General features: G+C 51.2%; 1 protein-coding gene across 4 annotated transcripts in view; it reads right to left on the bottom strand.

Annotated features, from left to right (window-relative positions):
* Positions 1-8,314: 8,314 nt before the first annotated feature.
* Positions 8,315-26,094, bottom strand: part of FERMT2 (FERM domain containing kindlin 2) — a 36,716-nt gene continuing 18,936 nt past the window's right edge. Inside the window, exons 3-16 of one of the 4 annotated variants that reach the window (XM_052696575.1) lie at positions 23,654-23,788; positions 19,873-19,905; positions 19,226-19,451; positions 19,039-19,141; positions 18,603-18,710; positions 17,490-17,624; positions 16,455-16,504; positions 15,215-15,339; positions 14,120-14,226; positions 13,726-13,947; positions 11,725-11,745; positions 11,116-11,240; positions 10,826-10,967; positions 8,315-9,645 (exon numbers count right to left, since the gene is read on the bottom strand). In XM_052696575.1, the coding sequence (XP_052552535.1) occupies positions 9,472-9,645; positions 10,826-10,967; positions 11,116-11,240; positions 11,725-11,745; positions 13,726-13,947; positions 14,120-14,226; positions 15,215-15,339; positions 16,455-16,504; positions 17,490-17,624; positions 18,603-18,710; positions 19,039-19,141; positions 19,226-19,451; positions 19,873-19,905; positions 23,654-23,788 (1,706 nt within the window). In that variant the 3' untranslated portion in view covers positions 8,315-9,471. The remainder of the gene's footprint in view (positions 9,646-10,825; positions 10,968-11,115; positions 11,241-11,724; positions 11,746-13,725; positions 13,948-14,119; positions 14,227-15,214; positions 15,340-16,454; positions 16,505-17,489; positions 17,625-18,602; positions 18,711-19,038; positions 19,142-19,225; positions 19,452-19,872; positions 19,906-23,653; positions 23,789-26,094) is intronic. The other 3 variants (XM_052696573.1, XM_052696572.1, XM_052696574.1) reach the window with 3 other exon arrangements.

Consider the following 26,094-nt stretch of genomic DNA (forward strand, 5'->3'; position numbering starts at 1 on the left):
GCCCCGCTCTAACTCTACGCTCTCGGATTAGTAAAGAGCGGTGAGGCCACGCCCCCCGCCCTTTGGCTGAGGTCCCGCCCCTCCGAGGCGCAAAATGGCGGCGGCGCCGTGGGCGCGGAGAGAGGCGGTCGCTCGTCGCTCCGCTCGTCGCTCCCTGCCGGAAGGGGCCGGTCTGGGCGGGGAGAAGGGAGGAGGGGTGACTGGAATTTGGTGTGTGGGAGGTGTGAGGTAGTGTCTGTGATGGGGGGGACACAGAGAACGGACAGATTGTTTTTTTGCTTACAGTTGAAAAATAAACAAGTTAAAGATAACTGAGGGCTCTGCTTTATAAACAGCCGAAGTCGAGGCGTGCGTAGCGGCCTGCGCAGCGGGATGAGCGCGCAGCGCGATCCTGGGCCGTCACCGCCATTTGCCGTCTGCGCCCTCAGCGCGAATCGCTGCGCTGCCATGGAAACCGTGTGAGGCACCGCAACGACCGCCGAGCCTCGGTGCAAGGGGGAAGCACTGCGTTCCAAGAACTGAGGGACTGCAGGGCGTCCATCCGTGAAGAAATATTTTTCAGCCAGAGGGTGGTGAGGCACTGGCACAGGTTGCCCAAGGAGGCTGTGGATGCCCCATCCCTGCAGGCATTCAAGGCCAGGCTGGATGTGGCTCTGGGCAGCCTGGGCTGCTGGCTGGCGACCTGCACACAGCAGGGCTTGGAGCTGGATGAGCTTTGTGCTCCTGTGCAACCCAGGCCATTCTAGGATGCTATGAGAACATGAACAGCGTACCCTGCTCTGTAGGGTCATTAAAGTTGGAAAAGCACTTTAAGATCCCCAAGCCCAATCAGGGGCTGCCCAGAGAGCTGTGGGTGCTCTCCAAGACCTCCAAGGTCAGCCCTAAGCCACCCCACCATGCCCACTGCCCACGACCCTCAGTGCCACATCCCCACAGCTGTGGAGAACCCCCAGGGACGGTGACCCCACCACTGCTGGGCAGCTGTGCCACTGCAGCACTGTCATTTTTCTTCACAGCCAACAAACATAATTTCTTAAAAGAAATTGGGGAGTGCTGCTCTGCTGATGAAGCAGGGCAACTCTGAGCTTGGGTGTATTTCTGCTGAGTAAAAAATGACAGAGCTGGCTTTAGCTTAACTCCCTCCATGATGCCTTTTCTGCAATGGAACTATTTTAAAAGCATGAGGTAGATGTGTTTAACCAAAGTCGAGGCTTATAAAAAGTGCACTACAATGGTGATGTGGGAATGGCCACGTGGGGTCAGCCCAGCTCTCCCCAGCAAAGCTGGGAGCAGATGGCTGAGCCTTGCACCAGAATGGGGCAGGTTTTGGTCAAGCCTTATCCAGGCACATCCTCCCAGTTTCCGGCGATCAGCAGAATAGGGACATCCTGACCCTGGAGTTTCATCCGGCCCCTGGCATTTAATAGCTGTACAGCACTATCTTTCATATGTGTGTCTCAGCTTCTGACCTCCAGTGCTCCCAGCGTAATGTTGCTGGATGGGGAAAAAATCCTTAGGTTTGTTGAAATCTGCTGTTCTCCAGCAGGGCTGCTTTTATTAGTCCCGGAGATCAGTCCTGTTGTATTTACAGCCACGTGTATGGACTTCAGTTTGGCTCGAGGACAGAAACATTTCTGCATGTGGATTTCATTGCAGCGTGGGCCTGAAGGAGAGCAGGGAAACGTTCTGAATGGAAAAACATCCATGGCTGAAAACCATCCGTGGTTGGAAAAAGCAAAGAAAGGTGAATTTGCCAGGCTGCAGATAGAGGGGGGAACGGACCCTCTTTGGGTTTACAAACAGTGTGTGATTAAACCTGCCCCGATGGAGGCAGAGGGGTTTGAACTGAACCTTAGCTCCTTGAGAAGCCAGCTCCATTTCAGCAGTGTTTTGGAGAAAGGCCCTTAAGCCATGCTGGCAAAATCATACATGGTGGAAGGCACGTGGCCACCGAGGAGCCCTCACTTCTCCTGGAGACATCTCTCCACGTCCCACCCGGTGGCTTTCCAGAGGTCAAGTGATTTGGGTCAGTGAGGATTCACAGCAGCCAGCAGATAAATCTCCACGGAACCGCCGCAGCCAGGATTTCATTGCTGGAAAGCGAGGGGAAAGTTGAAGCAGCACATTTCCACTTGTGTCACAGATGTGTTCATCTCCGCCTTTTCCACTGTAACGCTTTTTGTTTCAGAGGAAAAAAAAAACCAACAGCAAAGTGATATCCTCTGGCTGCTCCACATCTGCCAAGGCAGGGAAATCTGCAAATTGGTGAGCACGGGACAGTCAGAAAGATGGGAAGGGAGCCATGCACTTGCTTGATGTAAGCGTCTGAGTCTGGAACACACCCTGCTTTACGAGGAGAGAAAAAGCACTCTCCTTTCATTTTGCCGTATGACACAACGCAGTAAGAACGAATAAATCCTCGCCACAATCAAATTGTTTATGTTCTGTTTTGGAAACATGCTCAGGGCTCACTGTACCTAGGGACCGACCTCTCTGCTTCTTTTTGCTCTCATAGATCAAGCTGGATCCACCCACAGATACATCCTGAGCGGTGCATATAACGCCTGCTCCTTAAAACACTGCAGGCTCTGCGTCTCACAGAGGGCCAGGAGCCTTCAGTTTGATCCATCTGCCAGAGGAGAAGGAGATGCTGCTCCATCTCCCAAATGTTGCCTGTGGGTGGATGGCCATAAACTGAATACCTGCTAGAACTTTATGAAGTTGGAGGGGAAAGCTGGCAGTCTTCTGCGAGGCTCTGCTGCGATCCAGATGGCTGCCTGGAACTTGGGAAATGGTATTTCTTCAGGGCTTATGATAACATTAGTGCAGTTATGGAAGGAGAAGTGCATCTGGAACTTGTCTACCTCGCTGGAAATAATGATTTGATTTTTAGCCAAGAAGCCAAGTCTCATTTAACAGCAGGGGAAAGGGAAGTGTCAGGGAGCACAGGTGTGCAGCACCCCCTGCCCCAGGCATTGCTTTCAGAGGATGTCGCTGATAGAAGCATGTCTCTGCTTCCTTCAGGTTTTCTGCTCTTTCTGACCGTGGCCCAGGAAGATGGCTTTTCTCCACCTGACAGCATCACCATTCATCAGTTCTCAAGTGTCCCAGCTTCCACTCAAAGTGCCCCAAAGATGGGGACGGCTTCTGGGTCAGACACGTGGGGTCAAGCGTGGGTTTGAGCTCATGCTGAGGAATGGGGAATGCAGCCTCAGCCGTACTGCTGTTCCTAAAGGAGCCCTGAGCCGGTGTGGGTTCGATAAGCCAATTTCTCTGGATGGATTAGGGAGTAAATAAGAGCTTTTCCCTTCTACCTTTCCCCCAGTGCGATGTTTTGGAGCCACGACAGCATTGCCTAGTGCCTGTGCTGTCTCACCCGTGATCACATCAGTGGATGAGTGAAGGACTGCCCTGTTTCCTGGCGGTCCTGTCTGTATGACCTTGATCAAACTCGAGGATCAACGTTTCCCCCTCACTTTCCCCCCATTGCTCTGCCCCTCTACACCCCTCGTGGTCCAGGGACAGCGCTGCCATTTGTTAAGCTCCACCTCTGTTTGTCAGTCACAGTGGAAATGCTTTATCTTCCACCTGGGTTGCACTGTGCGAACAATGATAAGAGCTGGTTGTTAAACAGAAACCAGTGTTCCTCCGGTCTCTGATTTTCAAGGTTATAGAAAGAAAACAAATGGTGGCTGAAGTCTGTGCCCAGAGCTGGCCGCATGGATTGGGTCAGGGCACCAGGACTGCACTGGGAAAGCAGGGCCAGGAGGAGGCTGGCAGGCAGATATGAGCACCTGGGAAGGTCGGGAGGAGAAAACACCTTTGGTTTCTCCCAACTGCATGCAGCAAGCCTGCAGTGGGAAGATCAGCTGCACTGTGAGGATTAGTCCTGGGCACAGGGCTTGGGGAGGTTCACTGTACCCATTTTTTTCATTTTTATTCTTACTTTTTATTTTATTTTTATTTTTGCTGCTTGCTGATTTCCACCCATTTGCCTGATTTCAGGGTTTATTGGGAGGAATGGCAGCCAAAGAACCCCCCAGCCACGTGCCCTCTTGTGGGTTGAGCTCATGCAATCTGATGTCGTCTCCTTCATGATGCTCCCGTGTCCTCAGCATGGAACAAAGTTCTCCCCATCGTTTGCTGTGTCTCTGTGCTGACCAGACACCAATAGATGCAAACAGTGAGGGCTGAGGAAGTGTATCAGAGCTCATGGTAGTTGCATATCTTATCCATCCACCATCCCTCCCTCCCTCCCTCCCTCCCTCCCTCCATCCCTCCATCCCTCCATCCCTCCATCCTTCTACCCACTCATCCATCCATACCTATGTGTATTCACATTCTTTAGCAGGAATTTCTCAAATTTTCCCCTGGAGGACTCTTTTACCCATTACATGGAGCAGGGATGTTACCTGCCTCCATACCAACCCTGGCTCCAGTGGGGTCTTTACTGGCTCTGCGCAAGGTGCAAAACCTGAAGGTTATTTCCAGCTCTTGCTGTCTCTGATAGAACTGCAGATGGATCTGCCTTTGGAGCAAAAAGAGGCATGAAAATCCTGCAATGCTCCCAGGTGGGCTTGTCACAGAATCTTAGAAATGACCACTAAGGTTATCTAGTCCAGCCATCAACCCATCACCCACTAAGCCCACTGAACCATGTCACTCAGTGCCAGTTTTCCCAGGAATGTAATGAACTTAATGAAACCCAGCTTGTCCTGAGCATGAGACAGGAAGGATGGGGATTGCTCATGACATAATGCAGGACAGATATTGCTCAAAATGAAATGGCAGCAACACCGTGGGGCCGAGCATTGGACTGCGCCAAGCATCTGTCCTTATTCCTGCTTTACGAGCTTCTCCCCTTCCTCCTACCTTGTGCTTTGTCGGGAGGGGAGGCAGGAAATCCTGCAGGGCTATTTTTGAGCTTGGGATTAATTAGTGGAGCCATTAAGGGGCTGGGATTGGCCTGGCTGCAGTGAGTTCACGGGTTGCAGACGTGCAGGGGATATCGTGGGTTGCTCTGGGTTTGGGAGAGAACAGCGGGGCCAGGCTGGGAGGGGAGGACAGGGAATGCTGCAGCATTTTGTAACTGCATAAAACCAACATGAAAATCACAACAGGATCCTCCAGCTGCTGTGGGCAGGAGAAGCTTGCCTTGGGGGTGGATGCCCGGAGCTCTCGCCTTGCCCCTTCTCCCACATTCTCTCCCGGGATCCAGCGCTCGGATGCTTTTGAAGGTTATTCCCCACTCTCCCTCCCAGTGTCGCTTCCCTTTGGTTTCAGGCTTGTTCCCATCTGCTCCTCCTGTTTATAGGAAGGGGAAAACATTCAGGAGATAAAGCAGGCACAGCCTGCAATGGCTGTTTGCCATTGGAGGCCAGAGGCTGGAAAGCACCCGAGATGTGATCTCCATGGATTGAGGCTGTACGTGGGACCCTCTGCAGCCAGAACATGAGCAAAGGCCACCATCTCCTGCATGGGTCGTGTTCATCTCAGAGCAAACGCATCCCCAGACCTGGTGCTACTGCCTCCTTCCCCATGCCGACTGAGAGCAAACAACAGCTCTGTGGTTGTGCTCTGGTGTAAATCTGTTCAGAGCAAGGAATTCCCCGGGGTCCCCTCTGTCTGTCCTCGGGCAAGGGACAAAGGAGCAGTTCCCAGCCTGGACGCTGCTGTGAGTCACATTTCTGACCCAGATACTCATTTATTTTACACCCCCTTTCCCAGGCAGGAAATCAAACCGCAGCTCACTCATTAGGTCTGACCATCTGCTGATTGAAAGCCAAAGGAGTGAAAGAAAAAAAAAAAACACACCCAGAGCAAATTATTTGCTGAAGCTGCTGCTTTCTCAGCTTGGGGGGGGCAATGGGAGCCCTGCAGATGGGGGATTCCCAGCAGCCACCCCAGTGCTGCATCAGGAGCTGCAAGCATCAGGCTGAGTGCAGGGCATTGATTTGGGGGAGTGCTTGCTGGTCTATGAGAGGGAGGGATGTGCTACTGCTGGTGTTCTAAGGGAGTGGGGTGTTTTAGAGCTATGGGGCCATGGGGTTTCAAATCCCCCCTGGCAGATGGGAAGGTTCTGCTGGCTGTGATTCAAAGCTTTTCCTTTACCTGGAGTCCAAAGGTTTCCGGATGGTCCCGGTGTCTGACAGGTTGCTGTATATCTGAGTCGCTTCAAGAAGACAAACACCAGCCTTTCCATGTCTGTTGGATTCTGGGACAATATTTTGATGCTCCTGTGTCCAGATAAAAAAAGAAACCCCAAAGTCCAAATGCTCAGATCTGATAAAATGCTGATCCAACTGGTGTGTGGATAAAAGTTGCTTGGGGGAATTGGGCATGTTTTGGGATCCTTTTCAAACCTACCTTTCCCACCCCCAGCCTGTGCTCATCCATCAGCACTGTGAGTTCAGGGTTTCACACCACCGCCTCACTGACGCTCTGGGAAAAGCCATTGGTTTGCATGGGGCCCCTATGGGAACCAGATGGGGATCGTGGGGGGCAAGATGCAGCTCCTGGGAGCAGGCTGGGCCTGCAGTCTGCCCAACAGCTGGCTGGGCATGGGCAGCTCCAAAGGAAGGGCAAGACAGTGGGAGCAGGCATGAGGCTGGGCAGCACTGCAATGAGCTCACAGGAAAAGAAGCAAGAAGGGGATCCTTTTTTTTTTTTTTTTTAATGTATTACATCCGGAAGATATTTATAGATTTTTTTATCTCTTTAGTGCCTCTGTGCTACAGATAAATCATGCAAGACTTTTACAATACTTAATGCAAACAAATAAAAAAAGCCAAAGGTTTTCAGGAAGGTTTTAAGCCATGTGAACATGGGCATGGAACAGAGCAGCCTGAAGCTAGGCTGCTGGGCTGGAGCAGGAGGGGAACCCCATCTCTTCCCATCCCCATCTCCATTCCATCCCCATCCCCATCCCCATCCCCATCCCGTCCCCATCCCCATCCCCATCCCCATCCCCATCCCCATCCCCATCCCCATTCCATCCCCATCCCCATCCCCATCCCCATCCCCATCCCCATCCCCATCCCCATTCCATCCCCATCCCCATCCCCATCCCCATTCCATCCTCATCCCCATCCCCATCCCCATCCCCATCCCCATCCCCATCCCCATCCCCATCCCCATCCCCATCCCCATCCCCATCTATTTCCATCTTATCTCTTCCCCATGCCCATTGTTGGAAAGTCCCAGGCACTGCCCCACAGATGTGACTTCATTTGCATTGCCCCTGAAGTCAACAGAATTAAATGACTTTGGTCTTATCAAGCTGTACAGATGCTGATGGGCACTCAGCTGATTCCTGACTCAGACAAGTGGCTTTGCATTGTAGGGAGGAACCCCATCTTCACACCCATCTGCTGCACTTTCTTCAGCCCTGGCATCCCTCCACATGAAGAGCAATGGAAAAGAGTTGGTGGCGATTTACTTCCCCAAGGCAGGCTGTGCTTCCTGGTGCCTGAGGTTGAGTCACGGCTGAGGGCTGCAGGCGCCCACGCGATGGGTTTCTCTTTGTGGCTTTTGATTGGCTTTTCCCCTTTCTTGGCCCAAAAAGGCTGACCGCAATCAAATCTCTCTGTGTCAGCACAGGAAATCCCGGCGTCGCCGTTCAGCACGAGTGCTGTGATGGGAGCTGGGCTTGGGTGCCTTGCTGCACCACGGCTCCCTTGGGCCAAGGCATCCAAAAGCACTGATGTGAGGCTGGGCACAGCCCAGGGTGGCCCTGCTGGGCCAGGGTTGGACCAAAGGGACCCAGAGGTGCCTCCAGCCTCAGCCATGCTGTGAGCCTCAGACACCAAACAGCCCAGCACCAATTAACGACAAAATCATTGATAGGACAAGGGGAATGGTTCTAAAGTGAGACAGGGGAGGTTTGGGTTGGATATGAGGAGGAAGTTTTGGAGCCAGAGGGTGGTGAGGCACTGGCACAGGTTGCCCAAGGAGGCTGTGGATGCCCCATCCCTGCAGGCATTCAAGGCCAGGCTGGATGTGGCTCTGGGCAGCCTGGGCTGCTGGTTGGCGACCTGCACACAGCAGGGGTTGGAGCTGGATGAGCGCTGTGCTCCTGTGCAACCCAGGCCATGCTGTGATTCTGTGATCTATACAATCACACAGTGGCTGGGTGTGGAGGAACCTTCCTGTCCACCCTGCCATGGTCTGGGTGCCCCCCAGCTTGGACTGGGGCACCTCCAGGGACGGAGCCCAGCACAGCCAGCACCACCGCAGTGCCAACATCACAGGAGCTGTAGGGAAGGGAGAAGGGCTCGGGTTGCAGCACGACCACAACACTCAGCGATGGCAGCCATTAAATAAAAGATTCGACTTTTATTTAAAATAAAATGCATTTATACATTGCCTTGAAACCACAGACTGGGGGAACACAACACTGCTTACTCCTCACATCAGGAGATGCGGCGGCCGCTGGCGCTGCCCCCGCCGTGGGATGGGAGCTGCACCCATCATCCCTGGGTTGGGGCTCCCAGCCCAGCTCCTGCTTAACTTAGATAAAAACTGAACTGAAACTGGCTTTTTTTTTGGCTGTATTTAGTTTTCCCTAGGTTAATCCCCTTATTTCTTACAGGCATACTAGAGTTAAGGCGGATATCTATGCGATATTCTAGCTGGCTTGTGAGACTAGTTAAAAAACTGTACAGTTTTATAAAATTTGTGTTTTTACATTAGTTACACAAAACCTATACTTCATAGACCTTTACTTCATACTGTAATGAAAACGTTTGCATATCGTAGGCGGAACAGTGGACTATGCTGGTGAATACTAAAAGTGTTGTAACACAATACGGTGTAAAAATAAAATAAAATAAAATAAAAAGACAATATAAATGATTATCAAAAAAGGAAAGTTAACACATAAATCCAAGCTATAACAAACTAACAGAAGGTCATCTTTAAGGCCACATATCTTCAGAAGAACGTCAGGCACCTGTAGCAGTCCCGGTGCATGTAGTGTGAAAGGAGATTGGAACTCTACATATGGGGAGGACAACTTCCAAACAGGTCAAATGTACAGAATAATAATAAAAAAAAAATACAACAAGAAAACACAAAAAAAAAGGAAATAAAACACTCATGCATTAAACATGATAAATAGACTTCATATCATTTAAGCCCCGGATGGCTTTTAAAGAAGATGGCTTAGAGTTCTCTCGGAAATTTGGCTCTTTAAGTCAAATCCTATCCCAGCTGCAGGCATGTTCTGGAGTAAGGCTGCAGGCAGCATCACCTGGCCCAGGCACGGTCTCGTTATAGCAAATTAACAGAAGTGCTCATTAGTGCACACAGATTAACTGGTCTGGTAATGCAAAAACGTTCATGATTAAAAAAAAAAAAAAAAAGATACATTTCAAGCTTACTTTATTAAGCAGCATATTTCAAATAACAGCTTCTTAAAGTTAAATATTAATACGGCCACGGGGTTTCCTCTTGGCTTACAGTACATGGGGCTCACACCCAGCCGCTGGTCAGTTTGTAGAACATCTCCTCGTCCAAGCTCTCATTCTGGTCCTTCGCTCGCGTCGACAGGAAGATGTAACCACCAATGAACTCGTGCACCACTTTGCAATCCACCTCTGTGCAGATGAAGGACACCCGCACGTCGTCGGCGAACTCCACCGTCACCTATGGCGTGGGGGGAGGGCAGCGTTTCACCACTGATTAGAATCACTGAATCATTATGGTTAGAAAAGACCTCTGAGATCCCCAACCCAACCCAACCCAACCAAACTCAACCCAACCCAACCAAACTCAACCCAACCCAATTCAACTCAACCCAACCCAACCAAACCCAACCCAACCGAATCCAAGTCAACTCAACCCAACCCAACCAAACTCAACTCAACTCAACTCAACCCAACACAACTCAACTCAAGCCAACCCAACCCAACCCAACCCAATTCAACTCAACCCAATCCAACCAAACCCAACCCAACACAACTCAACTCAAGCCAACCCAAGCCAACACAACCCAACCCAAGTCAACTCAACCCAACCCAACCAAACCCAACCCAACCCAACTCAACTCAAGCCAACCCAACCCAACCCAACCCAACTCAACTCAACCCAACCCAACCCATCCCACTATGCCCACTGGCCGTGCCCCTCAGGGCCACATCTCCATGTATCCCAGTGACATCATAAGTGTCACTGAATCCAACTCCTGGCTCCACACAGGAGCGCTCACAAATTAATCAGCAGACTACCAAGCTGTGCCACAGATAGAATGCATTTTCATAAGGATCCCCAAAAAGGGTGAGGGATCGGTCGGTTGGTGGTGAGCAACTGCACTGCGCATCACTTGTTTTGTAAATATAGATATACATTTTACTGTCATTACCATTATTTCCTCTTCCTATTCTGTCTTACTAAAATGCCTTTATCTCAACCCATGGCTGTTTACTTCTTCTCATTCTGTTGCCCATTCCACACAGTGGGAGTGGGTGATAGCACTAAGCTGCTTGCTGGTAATGCAAAAACCCCAATGCATGCACTTTGGGAAACAGCAACAAAACCTCTCAATGCTTTAACAATTAGCTCAAGAATCATAGAATCATAGAATGGCCTGGGTTGAAAAGGGCCACAGTGATCATCTAGTTTCAATGCCCCTGCTACGTGCAGGGTCGTCAACCAGCAGACCAGGCTGCCCAGAGAAAATGGAAAGCAATCACTTTCCCATGCAAAGAAAGTGAGGAAGAAGCCTACACATGTGAAATAATGAGCAGATGGCACTGAAACTGCAGTGTGCACATCTGGTCATGGCGCACAGCTGGGCAAGGCACGCATCTGGGCTCTGCCCACTCACCATTTTGATCTCCCAGTTCACGTTCCACTGCTTCATGTTGCTGAATCGCCACGTTTTGATGGCATCACCCGTGCTGGCGTCCATGCGGATGAGCCGGTTGTAGGCGATGCCGATCAGCTCCTCCTTCTTCCCCCCCTGGAACCTACAGCACAGTGAGGGATTAGGAACCGAAGGCCAATGTCTTATATTCAGCAGCTAACTCAACCCAAGGACTCCAACCCCAGTCCCAGTAGGACGCTGCCTACACAACGTGGCCCCGTGCTCTCACCCAGCTCCGCACGCCCACCGACCTGGCAATGAAGTGCGTGATGCCGAATTCGGGCAGCGACTGCCAAGCTTGGATGAAACGCATCTTGGCCTCGATGAGGCTCATCTGGGCGACGTTCTGGTGGGCCTCCAGGATCCGCGCCGTGAGCTATGCAGCGAGACATCAGCATCAGGCACTGGGCTCACAGCAGCCCTCCCGGCACCGCGCTCACCCCATTGGGAACAGTATGGGTCAGCAAGGCAAAGAAATGGCCGTTTCTATCCCAAGGATATATTTCTGCTGTTTGGTGCTCAATGAGTGGGAGCCCAGCTGATGGAGCTGCTTTTGCTTAACATCTCCCGACACACAAAGCAAATCCAGCTCCGACCTGCCTGAAGGCAGAGGGCACTCGGGCTCATTTCATCGAAGACGCAGGATGTGAGCAAGCAGCAGGGCAGATTTCTGGTGTAGGGTTTCCACTTGTGCAGCATAAATCACCAGGGACCATTGCAAAAAAACAAACAGGGCTGGAATTTCTCAGGGAGGATGGGCTGTGTTAGTGTTTCCATTGCTGTTTTCAAAACCAAAAGGGTTCTAAACTATTTTAGTGGGTTTTTTTTTTCAGCTTAGTTGGATGGTCGCTGTCACTTACCAAGTCTCTTACATAGCCTGGCTGTAGATGGCAAGGCGAAAAAAAAAAGGAGGCAGAAAGAAAAAAAAGCGATCAGAAATATGGCAACAAAGCAAAGAAAAAGTGCAAATCATCTGCAAATCAAAGTTCAAGCAAAAAAAAACAAACCAAACCAAACAAACAACAAAACCCATGCATGACTCTGTAGGCAGAAAAGCAGCTAAAGTGAAGGGAAGTGTGGGGAAGGGACAGGCGAGCCGGTTCAACACTGGTGCCAACTGCTGTGGGAATGGCTCTGCTTGGAGAAATGCCCTTCACCCCCTCCTCTCCTTGCCTCTGTGCAAACTCAGCTCTATTTATTTGTATCGAGAGGGCCTTGAGTTGCTTTTATCTGAGGAAGGCAGAAGAAGGGATGGAGACATTCACAGGATCATTCAGCCTGGAAAAGACCTCTGAGATCCCCAGCCCACCTCACCGTGCCCACTGCCCACATCCCTCAGTGCCACATCTCCACAGCCCTGGAACACCTCCAGGGATGGTGACCCCACCTCTCCTGGGCAGCTGTGCCACTGCCCAACCACTCTTTTGGAAAATAAATGCTTCCTTATACCTAACCTGAAACTTCCCTCGGCACAACTTGAGACCATCACCTCTCATCCTATTGCCATTACCTGGGAGTAAAGGCTGACCCCACCTCACTACCATCTCCTTTCACAGGGTTGTGGAGAGCAATGAGGTCTCTCCTGAGCTATCTTTTGCGTTTCAGATTTGATGCTCCCCAAACATAAGCATGCCAGCCCTACGCTGCTGCAACAGCACATGGAAAAAACCAAAGCCTAAGCAGGTTTGGGGCTGCCACATCCATAAATCATCTCACAAGGCCGGGTGCCAACTCCCATTTTCAATATCCTCTTCCTTATGCCAGGGCACAAGGGGACCCTCAGCCAAATTCCTTGCATTCCTTCCTCTATCCATCCATCCATCCATCCATCCATCCATCCATCCATCCATCCATCCATCCATCCATCCATTTATCTGTCCGTCCATTTATCCGTCCGTCCGTCTGTCCTTCCCAGCAAACAGCCTTTGAAACTGCCCCTATCTCTCCATTCTGATGCCCACTGTCCCCATGGGGCCATGCCCTGTGGTTGATTTCCATAGCAAGGATGCCTGCACACTAAGTAAGTTCTATCCTACTATTTTTCCAGGTGCCCCCATTTTACTGAGCCGGAGCCTGGAAGGTGCTGTATGTCAAAGCTGGATATTTATGCAGCCTCTCCACCATCCAAATGGATATAAAGGCTCATTCAGAAGAAGAACAAGGGCTATATAAAATATAACTCCACTGCCAGGAAATCATCGTGCTGTGCCAATAAAAAGTTATATTTTTCCTGCTTCTCTCAGTTGCAGCCTTCTTCTTGGCTTGCAGAGGTCGAACGCAGCCACAGCCCAAGAACTCGGGCTGCAGAGCCATTCATGTCAGTGAGAGGCCACAGAGCAATGCCTTCCTTCTTTCTGCTGCTGAACTGGAGTGTAATGTCTTTCAGAAAGCCATGCTTTTTTTTCCATCACGAAACAGATCAGCTCTGTCATGCACGGACTGAATGCAGCGCCGAGTTCAAGCACAAGTCGTGGCGATGTAAAATGAAGCAATGTTTCAAGGACTGGCATTTGGAAGGAGGGGGAAAGCAAAGAGAGAAATATGCAAACCGCAGTACAGCCAAGTCTGCACAAAGCACTGCAAGCAACTGCAGCTCCGCTCATCCTGAGGGCTCCTGCACAGCTCAGTGCAGGTTGTGGTGCCAGCACCGGGATCCTGCGTGGCTGAGCTGCAGCATCCTTTTGTGGTGAACACAGCTCAACCGAGGGACGGGCACCGCTGCTGACGTGCACTCAACCTACAAAGTGTCATTATGGTGGTGGGTGCCATTCCCTGACGCCGGAGCACAGATCTCAGTGGGTGCTGTGTTTTAGTAGGGTGCATCCCAACACACCACCCCACGGCCCCGCGGCCGGCCCTACCTGCTTGCTCTTGTACTTCTTCAGGTAGCGCGGGGACACCAGGCACTCGGGGTTGATGTCTGTTGTGATCTGCTCCGGGATCAGCTGCGGGTCCGGGTTGAGGTGTTGCATCTTCAGGAAGGAGAGGATGTTCTGCACCTCCATGCTGTACGAGCTGTCCGCCATCGTCTTGCCCTTGGAGGCGAGGCGGCAGGCGGCCATCCAGCTGGCGTACTGCCTCTCCTGTGGCACAGTGAGAGCGTGGCTGTCAGCTGGAGGCATCAGCCCACCCCCCTCAAGCACCCGACAGCCTTCCTGCCTGCACAGCTGAGCAGAAACCAAGCGGTGGCCACGGGATGGACCCGAGCAAAGGAGATGGGTGCTGTCACCCATATGGACCAGGAGACAGACTTACATTGTCACAGCGCAGCCAGATTTCGTTCATTCCCTCTGCAACGGGGATCAGAAGCTTGATGTTAAACTTCTGACCGGAGATGTTCACGTCGGGAGTGACTTCACAACCTGCAATGGGAGCCACTGTTCAGAAGGACGTTCTAACAAGGAGAAAACAAGGAAAATGGACAAGAAAAGGCAAAGCGTTCCAGCTAGGTGCTGCCAAATTGCAGACCTCACAGTGCACCTCCAATGGGACAGCATCACAGGGACACAAACTGTGGCTCACAGCTATATTAGAATCATAGAATCACAAGGCTGGAAACGACCTATAAGATCATCTAGCTCCTCTTCCCAGTGAAGGGAAAATGGAAGACCTGGCCCAAAAGCAGAGAGACTGAAGCTGACAGGTTCCCTCAGGACTCACCTCCCACACCTTGGCCTTGATCTAATGGTAAACACCACTTGGTCCCCAGATTTTCACGAAAGTGCAGGAAAATGTGACTGGCCAGGTCCTGAACACCCACCTGCTGTTCTGTGCGGGTGCACTGCGACGTTTAGTGCTATGAGCATCCCACTTTGGGTGTTCAGGAAATGCTACGAGCCACCCTGCCAACATGGGTGGTGAATGGGGATGGCCAAGGTCACAGAATCACAGCACCCCATAATTATAAAGCAGTTTGGGTTAGGAGGCACCTTAAAGCCCATCCAGTTCCACACCCTGCTGTGGGCTGGCTGCTCCTCCCACCAGTTCAGGCTGCCCAGGACCCCGTCCAGCCTGGCTACAATGAAGTCTCCTTGGAGCCTTCTCTCCCCCAGGCTGTCTCCCTGGGCTTGCAAGAACCTGCTTCACTCTGACTTCACTCTGCAGCCAAAAAATGGGCCAGCCTGAGAGGTGAGTGGCAAACTGATATGCTACTGGGGAGCTGGCAGCACCTAACAGGGTCGTGGGCCACGTGGTAGACATCTCAGCACACACCAGCCCAGCCACTTTCTCCTTTTCACACCTTTATCCACACCCAGGATGGCACGCTAGGAACACAAGTAGAAAAGCAAGGTGTTGCAGTGGCAGATGATCACTGGAATGCCACACAAAGTGTGTGAATGCTGCTCCTACCTCTCAAGTTCATCTGGTGGGCAGGGGTTCCGTTGGCTTCCTCTTTACTTTTGTAGCAGGAGATGGAGGTATCTTTGAAGGTGCACCAGTATGGCTTGTAACCTTTCAGGGTCAGCTTCTTGGGCCTGTGAGACAGGGTGTGGGACGTTACAAACACGGGGCTAACCAGGTGGTGGGATGCGAATTGGGCTGAGAAATGACCACCTGCAGTCACAGAATCGTTGGGGCCAGAAAAGATGACCCAGTTCAGCTCACCCCACCATGCCCAGTGCCCACATCCCTCAGTACCACATCCCCACGGCTCTGGAATACCTCCAGGGATGGTGACCCCACCACTGCTGGGCAGCTGTGCCACTGCAGCACCGAAGGAGATGTAGAAGTTGGGCTGGCAGAAATGTGCATGCAGCAGCAGTGAGGTGCCCAGCACCCAATCTGACCTCTGGTGCCTTAATGGAGTTTTGGAAGTTTATCCAAGCTGCAGTTCTCAGAGATTGCACCAACTCAGCGGAGTGAACCAGCAACACCTCCTCCCTCCCTGACAACTGACACTCCAACTGGCGAGCAGTTAGCAATTAGAGCTGTGCCTGATTTTATTGGCAAACGAGCACGTCAAAGCAAACAGTAAGGTTTTTGTGCGATGGTTTGCTTTCAGGGGAAAACCACCCACCCTGAAGCATGGCACGGGCTCCAGTCCTGCGGCTTTGCCCCAGTTGGAGCAGAGACAATTACAACAGAGGGGCTCATTATGGAGCTATTCCACTGCCATCACTTTTCTGCCCCTGTACCTATCCTGTCAACTCCCGTTGGGTTTATTCACTTTCCAGAACATTCACCATAACCTGTGCTGCAGCAGAGAACTGCAAAACATTGGAAGCTGCCACGGCACCAGCCAACGTCCAGCTGCTGCCATTCCCAGGCATCCACGCTGCAGCAGAATGAACAAAACCCATAAATCCTGAGCGCAGGGACATGCACAGGGGTTGACGTTTAAGAACTTCAGGATCAAATGGGATGGTTGGGAACAACGTGGAATAATACCCAGTGGCTGTGCTGAGTGCTGGAGAAAGCAAAATGTGTTAACAGCGACGGCGCCCAGGTGCTGCAAACTGCAGGGTAACGGCTCTGCGGTTTCCATGCATGGTAACACAGTGAAATCTGGAGTCAGGAGGGGAAGAAATGGACAGGAGGCAGCAGGACCATGAATTATTCATAGCTACCACCTCTTCCCAGCAGTACTTACTTGAATACTTTAATGTAGTCAGCGAGCTCCGGGATGGAAGTGATGTCACCCTGAAAATATAAAGGAGAGGATCATAGAATGGGCTGGGATGGAAGGGACCTCAAAGGTCACCCAGATCCGACCACCAAACGGTCACTTCCAGTGCTGGGGGAGGAAGCACACAGAGCATCTACTGCATGGGAGTGCTGCCTGGAAAGCAGAGGGCAATATTCTATGGTTTTTATGGGATTCCTGCTGAGTGCTGTCACGCTGGATGGCATTTCCAGTTCCCATGAGCTCCAACCAAAGGGTTTTCAAATGACACGGAGCACAGACAGCGCTGCAGCAGTTTCCAGCAGTGGGACAGTTTACTTTCTGTCTGCAGTGAGCAATGCTGTTTACAGATACAACGGGGGAAAAAAAATGCAGAATCTAAACAAACAATCCACTAATTGCCCATTATCCGTATTCAATTACTCGAATGCATCTGGAAATGGCTACTGGGAGCAACCGGTAGAGAAAGGGATGGATTTTTTCTGACAAATCATTGCCTTCTTCACTCCTATCTGGTGGGAACTGCTTCTCAGTGCTGTGCTTCAGCTCTGCTCTGCAAAGAAATTGTGAACGGTCTCTTGGCTCTGACAACCAGGCCCTATTATGATCAGAGAATCACAGAATGGCCTGGTTTGATAAGGACCACAATGACCATCTAGTTTCAACCCCCTGCTATGTGCAGGGTCTCCAACCACTGAACCCACTATTTCTGCTGCATCCCAGTGATGCTGCTCTCCCTGCCAATCTCTGCAGGCTGAGGGTGGCAGTTCTACTTCAAAATATGAAACTACTATTGGGCTCTATGCTCTGCATCACAACCATAGGGTCATTAAGGTTGGAAAAAAGGATCATCACGCTCAAACGTGTTGCTCCACTGGGCTGCAGGCAACAGAAAAAAAAGGGAGACGAAGGAAATAAGGCAGGTTGGATGCTCAGAACAGTGATCCTTGCTTGCAAGAGGCAAGGAGGGGATGTGTATGGCCCCGTGCCCACAGCCCTTACCAGAATTGTCGACGTTTTGCCACCTTCCAAGGTGATTTCCAGGTCGGAGAGCGCAGCATCCACCTCGTCCACATCCTTGTCGCTGTTGTTCAGGTGGTTTTCTGATGACATGATGGACAGCTTGTTGATGTGGTACTGAAAGGCAAGGCATGGCTGTGTGAGCAAAGATGGCCTGCACCCACTGCTCTTCCCTCATCCACCAGGCCGTGCACCACACCGTGTTCTTCCAGTGACAACCGCTCAGCATTTTTGGATGCACAAACTTTTGCTGAAACGGCCCAACTGTTGTGATGAGACTGCAACATGCACAAAGATCTCCCATCACAGAATCACAGCATGGCCTGGGTTGCACAGGAACTCACCCAGCTCCAACCCCCTGCTGTGTGCAGGTCGCCAACCAGCAGCCCAGGCTGCCCAGAGCCACATCCAACCTGGCCTTGAATGCCTGCAGGGATGGGGCATCCACAGCCTCTCTTGTCTCATGTTGTTTTTACAAAAATGCAGTGAAACCTCACTCCAAGCACTAAGCACAGCCCAATGTGGGCTGCTGACAGAGTTAGGCTGAATCTTTATATTTTTGTTTTCACCGTTTTCTTCCTGGGAGGGGCCCTAAGAGCAGACTCGGGCTCCCTCTGGGGATGTTCCTACATCCTCCAGCAACGAGGAGCGCCAGACCACACATAGGAAATTGCCCACTGTCCGTCCCACAGAAGTCAATAGCAGGTGTAGTATTTATGCCAAATCACACCAAGGACTTCATAAAGCAGATAAATACGTCGTTCCAGGAAACCCACAGATTACCACCAGCTGTTTGGGGGGCAGCATGCCAGCAATGTGCAGCTCAGGAACTTACTGTCCTTACACTTGGCTTTGTCAAACAGGGCAAAGCGACAAGTCCTGGCAGACATAAACATGTTTGGGAAAAGAAGGCTACATTCCTCTTCATAAGGAGTAACAGCAGCCAACATGCTAACTGCCCAATAAGGGGGACAGGAGACAGAAGCAGTCCAACTCCTATCAGCACGGGAATCCCAAGCAATCCATCAACAGAGCAGTCTACAAGAGCCACAAAATGAAGCTTGACCAAACCAAGTGTTGGGGGCCATCTCCTACCTGCAGTGCTGCAAACATCATCATCTCCTCCTCCGTGCACTCGATCTCCTCCAGCAGGATGGCCCACTTGGACTGCTCGTACAGCTGGTTGATCCTGATGGCGTCGTACTGCGCACAGGGAGAAACAGCACAGCCCATAAGAGAGGTGCCACAGCAAGACCTGCCATCTCCCCTGCCCTGGGCACAACACACCCTCGTCTGATTACCCTTTTTCAATGCTCCCTTCAGCCCGGGGTGGACAAGGCTCACAGCCACAAAGCAGTCCCTGCAATGCCTTTCATCCCAGGGCACGGCAGCGTGCACACCTGCCCTTGATGCAAGCACCCATTTGCAATGTAGTGGAGTATTTACCACCACAAATGCACTCTGGAGACACAGGCATCTTTCACCCAAACCGTTTGCCTGCAAGGTGCAAGCCAAGAAACTAACTCCTTACCTTTGGATTCAGGTCGAAAAAGCTGTAATACTTGAACCGGAGCAGCAAAGCCTCGTTTTCCTTCACCTCCTGCTCCATGAGGGATCGGGACGAATCCAACCACCTGCAAATCATCAGCAAGGGGTAGCACACACAGAGAGCACCCGCGAGATCGCGACGAGAGAAGACAAACAAGTGGTGGACTCACCCTTGGTTGATCTTGGCTTTGTCGAGGAGCGCCTGTGGCTTGTACAGCTTTGCTAGGGACTCGGGGGAGGTGACGGGCTGGCTGACGGCCAGGATGCCCGGGTTGCCCTCCGACAAGGCGCTGTCCCCAAACCATGCGGACGTGGGGGACAAGGGGCTGCCGTCGTGAGCGTCGTAAGTCGGCGTCATGGTTTTGCTGTACAGTCCTGGGCTGGAATAGATGTTTCCTACCAGCGAGAGGAAGAAAGGCCGGCTGTGAGCTGGCGGCCAAGCCCCGCTCCACACAAAACCAATTCAGACACAAAACCGAAGCCAGCGGATGTCAAACCTTCCCTTTTTCTTTTTTACCATTTTGTTCCGCAGCTGGAAAACACTGCGCTGCTTGTTTTCCCATGACAAGCTGCCCCAACCTCTCTCTCTCTCTCTCTCTCTTTCTTCTCCAAGAGCAAAACTGATGGAAAAGCCATTCCCGAGCCGAATCCGTGGGAAAACCCGCGGGTGTCCCTGGGCCACCCCCCACTTACCGGTGTTACCTGGAGCTTAAAGATTTTGGAAGTCAAAGGTTTTAGAGCAGCAGGAAAATAAACTAAGGGCACGGCCAGAGAGACCAGAGGCAGAGCACAAAAGTCCTAAGGAGGTGGAGCTCACCTTTGACGGGGCCGATGTAAAGAATATCGGTGCCTATGGAGAGGGAAAGAAAGGAGGGAAGTGAGAAGGCGAGAGAAAGTCACCGGGTCGGCAGGGAAGGAGGAGAGCTGGAAATACAAGTGTGGGTTAAGAGGGCTGAGTAGCACGCGTGAGGCTGAGCCACCCGACCCCAGTGCGGAGCTGGCCTGTGGCTGAGACTCCCCTCGTTACACTGATTGCACTTAAAGTCAGGGGAGGCGTTTCAGGTGCGTTTGCCAAACCAGGGGTTACGCCGAACCGCTCGAGATGAGGATTCTCTGAGTTTCCCACACCCCACTGCTGCCATCGCTCAGCTCAGCGGTCGGACTCGGTGATCTCCAAGGTCTTTTTCAACCCAGATGACCCCATGGTTTTGGCAACCATCACTGCTCAACGCAGACCCGAAACCGCCGTGTTTTCACCCTGATTTACTGCAGGGGAGGCTCCTCCAGCGATGCGGCCGTGCGATGCGTGCTCCCGTGCTGCCCCAAGTACAGCACCCTGCACACTTGTTTTGTACCGACACGTCAGACGCTTGCAAAGCCACCCAGAAGTTCTCTTGGTACACAACTTGCACCAAAAGCTCTGGTTTTTCCGAGTGTTTGCAGCAGTGCCAGCTGAGCCGGCAGGCAAAGTAACCCGAGTGACTCCAGCTCTTTTGCTCGTGTTACAAGAAATGGCCAGGCACCGAAATGTGGCATTTCACGGGCAGAGAAGCTTGCTTATGTGGCCAATTTGATATTAATACGCCGAGCAAGTGGTGCTATTTGGTGCAAAACCAATCCCAAAGCATGCATTACTCCCAGACGCTTTGAAGTTTTACAGCTCATACAGCTCCACGTTGGGGAAAAAAAAAGCCTTTTAAAATTACTAATTACCTAGAGAAGAAAGCTGACCCGACTTGGCATCTCATACCCCAAAATAGCTGAGAGCTAAATCGTCCCCATTGATCTCAAAGGAGCATTGATTTTTATGCTAAGAGTAGAAAATCCATATTTTGAGCGTAATGGATGTTCATTGAGCGCGTCCTAATGTCAGTGACTCCACTGCTTATGAAATCAGGCAATGAGCTCAACGTCGTTTGCTGGGAATAAATGTGTGCACCACTCAGGAGGACCAATACTTGGCCTTCTGGAAAAGAGTTGCGTCCTTATGGAATCCAGTTCCATATTCATATTGCTCAGACGTGCCATTCAATGCACTCCAAATCTACCTTACAAAGCATTGCCTCCCTGGAGGCCCCAGGGAGGTGTTGGAGTCACCGTGCCTGGAGGTGTTAAGAAACATATAAGCGTTGTACTAAGGGACGTGGTTTAATGGGGAACTATTGGTGGATGGTTGGACTGGATGATCTTGGAGGTCTTTCCCAGCCTTGGTGATTCTACAGTTCGAGGAAGAAGCTACAGAAGGCTGAGCCACAGGGATGGTCCGAATCCATCACGCAGGAAAGATGTGAATGATCACACACAACACCTGTGGTCTGCATTTTGGGAACCCGCGTCCAGATAGGTGAAATATCTTCTGTATCTCCAGCCATTTTGAAGAGTGTTACAAAATTTCAGAGAGTACTAAAGAATTACACAGGGGAGTTGAAACTAGATGGTCATTGTGGTCCTTTTCAACCCAGGCCATTCTATGATCCTACGATTCTATGAATTATTCCAAGCGCTTTGTAACGATGCAGGACGCCATCGGGTTTTCCCAGTTTTAGGACAGAATGGAATTAGATGCATAAATCTGGTCCCAGCAGTCTGATCTGGAATGATAGGGCATCTGATAGACCCTTCTGTGGAGAACAACACAGCTGACATCAGTCAGCCAAGCTCATGCAGCTTTGATGGGATCGCCCCCACAATTAGCCTTGATGCTTTAGGCTGGTCAATGGCATCGTACCAAACACAGCCAATGCCACGGCAAGGAGACCTGAATAGTTTAGAAATGCAACCATAAACTGCCTGATAGTAAGGGAAATGGGAATGAAGATAAGAAAGCCTCGGAAAGCCAAGGATGCTTTTAGCACTCACTTCTTTGTAAGCGAATACAGGACTTCAGGCGCGGTGCTGGGGGACGTGGCTTAGTGGGCATGGTGGGGATGGGTTGGCGTTGGTGTCTTACAGGTCTTTTCCAACCTGAATGACTCTATGATTCAATGGAGACTGTTGGGCAAGGCTTATTGTGAGCCTGCAGAGGCTTAAGCTGGCTGTGCTGCCAGACATCCTCGGTGACAAAAACTGAGTCTATGTGCACTGAAATAAGCAGATCATGAAGTGCCAACTCATTTTACATGAGCATCAAGTGCACAGACAGGCGTTGGAACAACACTGACAGGAGTTTATTCAGATCAAGAAGACGATGTCAAACTAATGGGACCTAAACATCACAGGTAACTGCAGCAATTAAACCTGCAGCAAAAATCCTTGCATTCAGAGATGCAGTACGAGAAAGACAAACCGAGCAGACAGTTCAAAGTGACTCACTGCAAGAGTAATAAATAATTTAAATTAAAAAGTGTCTTCTGCATACGTTTCCCACAAGTAGGGCCAAGGGCTTGGAATTAATCTAACAGAGATGCTCCCTGCGAACGCTGCCTGTCGGAAAGCCTGCTGAGTGCCTCTCCTGATGGAAGTGCCAAATGACAACGAGCATTGGCTGGAGCCTTGAAAGACACAGGGAGAGCTCCTCCAGATGGGAGAGGAAACGTCCAGAAGGACTGTTCAGTGATTTAGAAAAGAATGAGTGACAAAGGAGGGAAAAAAAAAGGGGTATTTCTCCTTGGATACAAAGCCAGTGCACGCTGCCTGTCCCCAGGTGGAGATGCCAACCCTGCTTGCAGAGGTGAGCACCGCCAGCACTGACCACGCTGCTGCGACCTTCGCTCTCACCTCGCTTAATTCAAAGGCAATTAATACCAATCGACTGAACCCCGAGGCACTGGGTTCTCACAGCCTGCTGCCCTGCATCCCTCTCGTGCAGGACTTCAAACCCACAGCGCTGGCTGCCAGCCACGTCTCGCCTGCCTGCAGGCATGCAGCACCACGGCTGCCTCTGTGACTCCACCAGGGTTAAGTGCTCCCACTCGCAGCCTCCCTCATCCCAGCCCCGTGGAGCAGAGCCAGAACAACCCTCTGCTGGCAAACACCCCGCATCCATGTGCTGCTTGTGGCAAGCGGTGCTGCTCCGTTAGCGGTGCTGCTTTGTTAGCGATGCTCTGTGAGACAGGCTGGCAAAATCCCACAGCAGCAAGAACCCCCCCCGCCACGAGAGCTTCGTACCATCCCAATCCATAACTACACCCTTTGCAGGAGGGAGCTCTAATGCAATTAATAACAAGGCTGCTTCTGCTGGGCCATAAATAAGGTTTAGAGCAGTGGCACTGCCTGAAACACACCTGGAATGTGAAATTAGGAATGATTTTCCATTTGGCTTCTTTCTTACTAGGGTAAGAAAACATCTCAGTAACACAATCTGTGTGTTGATGTGGTCACGCTTGATTGCTTTTTTATTTTATAAAGCCTGGCCTTGTTCTGCCTCCCTACACACCTCTGCCCCAGGCACTGATCTATGCAGGCGTGACCGCTCACCAGTGTAGGGAGCTCATGGAAATCATGTGGGGCCCATTTCTTGCACAGACCGTAAGGAGTTAAGTCAGATCAATGCCACTGCACATTTTTCCCTCTATATGCTCCCATTTCATTGTCTAGCTGCCTCTTCGTCCCTGCTCCCCATACGTGCAGCCCTGCAAAGTGCACACGCTCAGGCTCACCCGACCCTGGTGTGATCAGTGGGCCCTCCAGCTCGAAGGCTTCGTCGTCACATTGATCATCCAGTTTCTTCTTTTTTTTCTTCGATGGATCTCTGGGTTTCCTCAGAAGAGAGAGCTCCTCTGGATGCCTGATGTCTGGGGAGAAATTTGTACAATCACTAAGGCTGGAAAAGACCTCCGAGATCCCCAAGCCCAACCCCAGCCCATCCCACTGCACCCAGTGCTCACATCCCTCAGTGCCACGTCTCCACTGAACACCTCCAGGGATGGTGGTCCACCACTGCTGGGCAATAATGGACCATTTTAACAAAGGCAAGATGAAAAAACATGGGAAAAACAGAGAAAATCCTTCCTTAAGGAACCACATCCAGTAACTCGAAATACCTGGGCTGATTTTCCTGTTTTGCAGTGGCTAAAAATGAAGTCGAGATCAAGCCTGTCTGGAACAAACACCTTTCTTATGGTTGGAGAGCTCACACAGCACTGGGGCCAAACACTGCACTTCCCATGCACAATGCAAACAGGAGGGGACTGCTGATGAGTGGTGTCCCCCGGGCGTTCACACTGGGACCAGTATTAATGACATGGATAGTGGGACCAGGTGCACCCACAGCGGATGACACCAAGCTGAGTGGTGCAGCTGACATGACAGAAGGAAGGGATGCCATCCAGAGGGCCATGGACAGGACTGGGAAGTTCAACAAGGCTTAGTGCAATGGTTGGGGCCATCCCAAGCACAAATACAGGCTGGGCAATGAGCAGACAGAGAGCAGCCCTGAGGACAAAGACCTGAGAACATTTTAAAACTAAAATGTAGGTTCAGATTGAATCCAAGGAAGATGTTCTTCATGATTAGAGTGGCGAGGCCCTGGCACTGCTGTCATGCAGTCTGCCCCAGCCCCTGTATGGTTGCTATTTCCACATTTGCCAGGGAACAGCTGCCATCATAAACAGCACGTTCCAAAAATGACTTTATTTTGTAGCCTTATTACAGCATGGCTTGTCTGGCAGGCTGTGTCCTGCTCTGAGACTTTGCTACCCTGCTTGCAGACATGGTGAGCGCTGCGGGGCCACAATGCTATCTGTACAACCTCTGCTTCCACCCACACCCAGGCTGTGGTTGTCCTTGGTGACATCCAGACCCAGCACCCCTTAACCCAGCACCTCCACGTTACCCATAGAATCATAGAACGGTGGGGTTGGAAGGGACCTCGAAGATCATCCAGTTCCAACCCCAATGCCACAGGCTGCTTGCCGACCAGTAAATCAAGCTCCATTCAATCTGGCCTTTCAGCACCTCCAGGGATGGGCATCCACAACTTCTCTGAGCAGAATCTTCCATACTATGGCCAGAATCTCCCACTCTATGGGTGTCCCACCCCCAAACCATCCACTGACACAGCTCTAATTAATTAAAGTGCACCCTGATTCATTATTACGACACAAACACCACCCATGGCACTGAGCTCCCTTCCTGCACCCACTCAGGTTTCACCATCACTCAGTGCTTCAACCATTCCTCCCAACAAACGCCCAATGCGGGAATACAGACAGCTCTTCCGACTCGCTCCTCTCGCCTCCAGCTTATCTCATTAAGAAAAAATCTGCTGGGATAACTGGGGTCACGAGCACAGGATGACTTGCAGCAGTGCCTAAAATGAGGAGTTCCCCTGGTATTTTGCTAGCAAGGTTTATACTCGGCTGTTTATTTATGGTGCATTAGCAACTGATGCTGCCGCTCAGCTGAAACCATTCAAAGAGGCCAAGAGAAGGGCTGCAGGCCAAGCTCTGCTCCTGAAAGCAATCTGCTGGAGACGGCCCAACGCTTGACCATCTGATTTCAAAGCGACTTTTTATAGTTCCTCAGTTGTTCGTGACGCTCTCTTCGGATTACAAAGGATGCTGTGAGTTTTCAGCAGCTGCTTCAAAGCCGCGCAGCGCCACGAGGCACAGCGGAGCATCCTTGGCATGCAAGAGCCCCTTTGTGGCTGGGCACATTTTCAGAGATAAATCCCAAATTTCACCCCAACGGCCAGCTGCTGGACACGCCGTCATCTCACAACCCTCCCAAAGCCAACTGCAGGCATTTGGGCTGCAATGGGGAGAGCAAAAGTGAAGCTTGCTGTAAGTGTACAGCATGCAGGCAGTGAGTGAGCACCGCTGTCTGCTTCTCCGACCCCAAAGCCAAAGGAAAAGCAAAAAAAGAAAAGCAACTTTGAGCACTTTGCTGGTTGTGCTTCTCAATCTTTCAGTAAACTACTGGCAGAAAAAAACGCTTGACACTGCCTGTGATTAATAAGTTTACAAAGGCTCCTCAAGCATGTTTTGAATAGAGACAGGCTTGGCAAATGCGGTGTTTAGTTACTGTAGCTAAAGCAGAGACTGTCCAGGGTATAAGGGCTTGCAGATGGTGGTGCTCCAGTTAGTTGGAAAGCAGGACA

The sequence above is a fragment of the Tympanuchus pallidicinctus genome, unplaced genomic scaffold (genome assembly GCF_026119805.1).
Source record: "Tympanuchus pallidicinctus isolate F22 unplaced genomic scaffold, pur_lepc_1.0 scaffold3, whole genome shotgun sequence".
Lineage (NCBI taxonomy): Eukaryota > Metazoa > Chordata > Aves > Galliformes > Phasianidae > Tympanuchus > Tympanuchus pallidicinctus.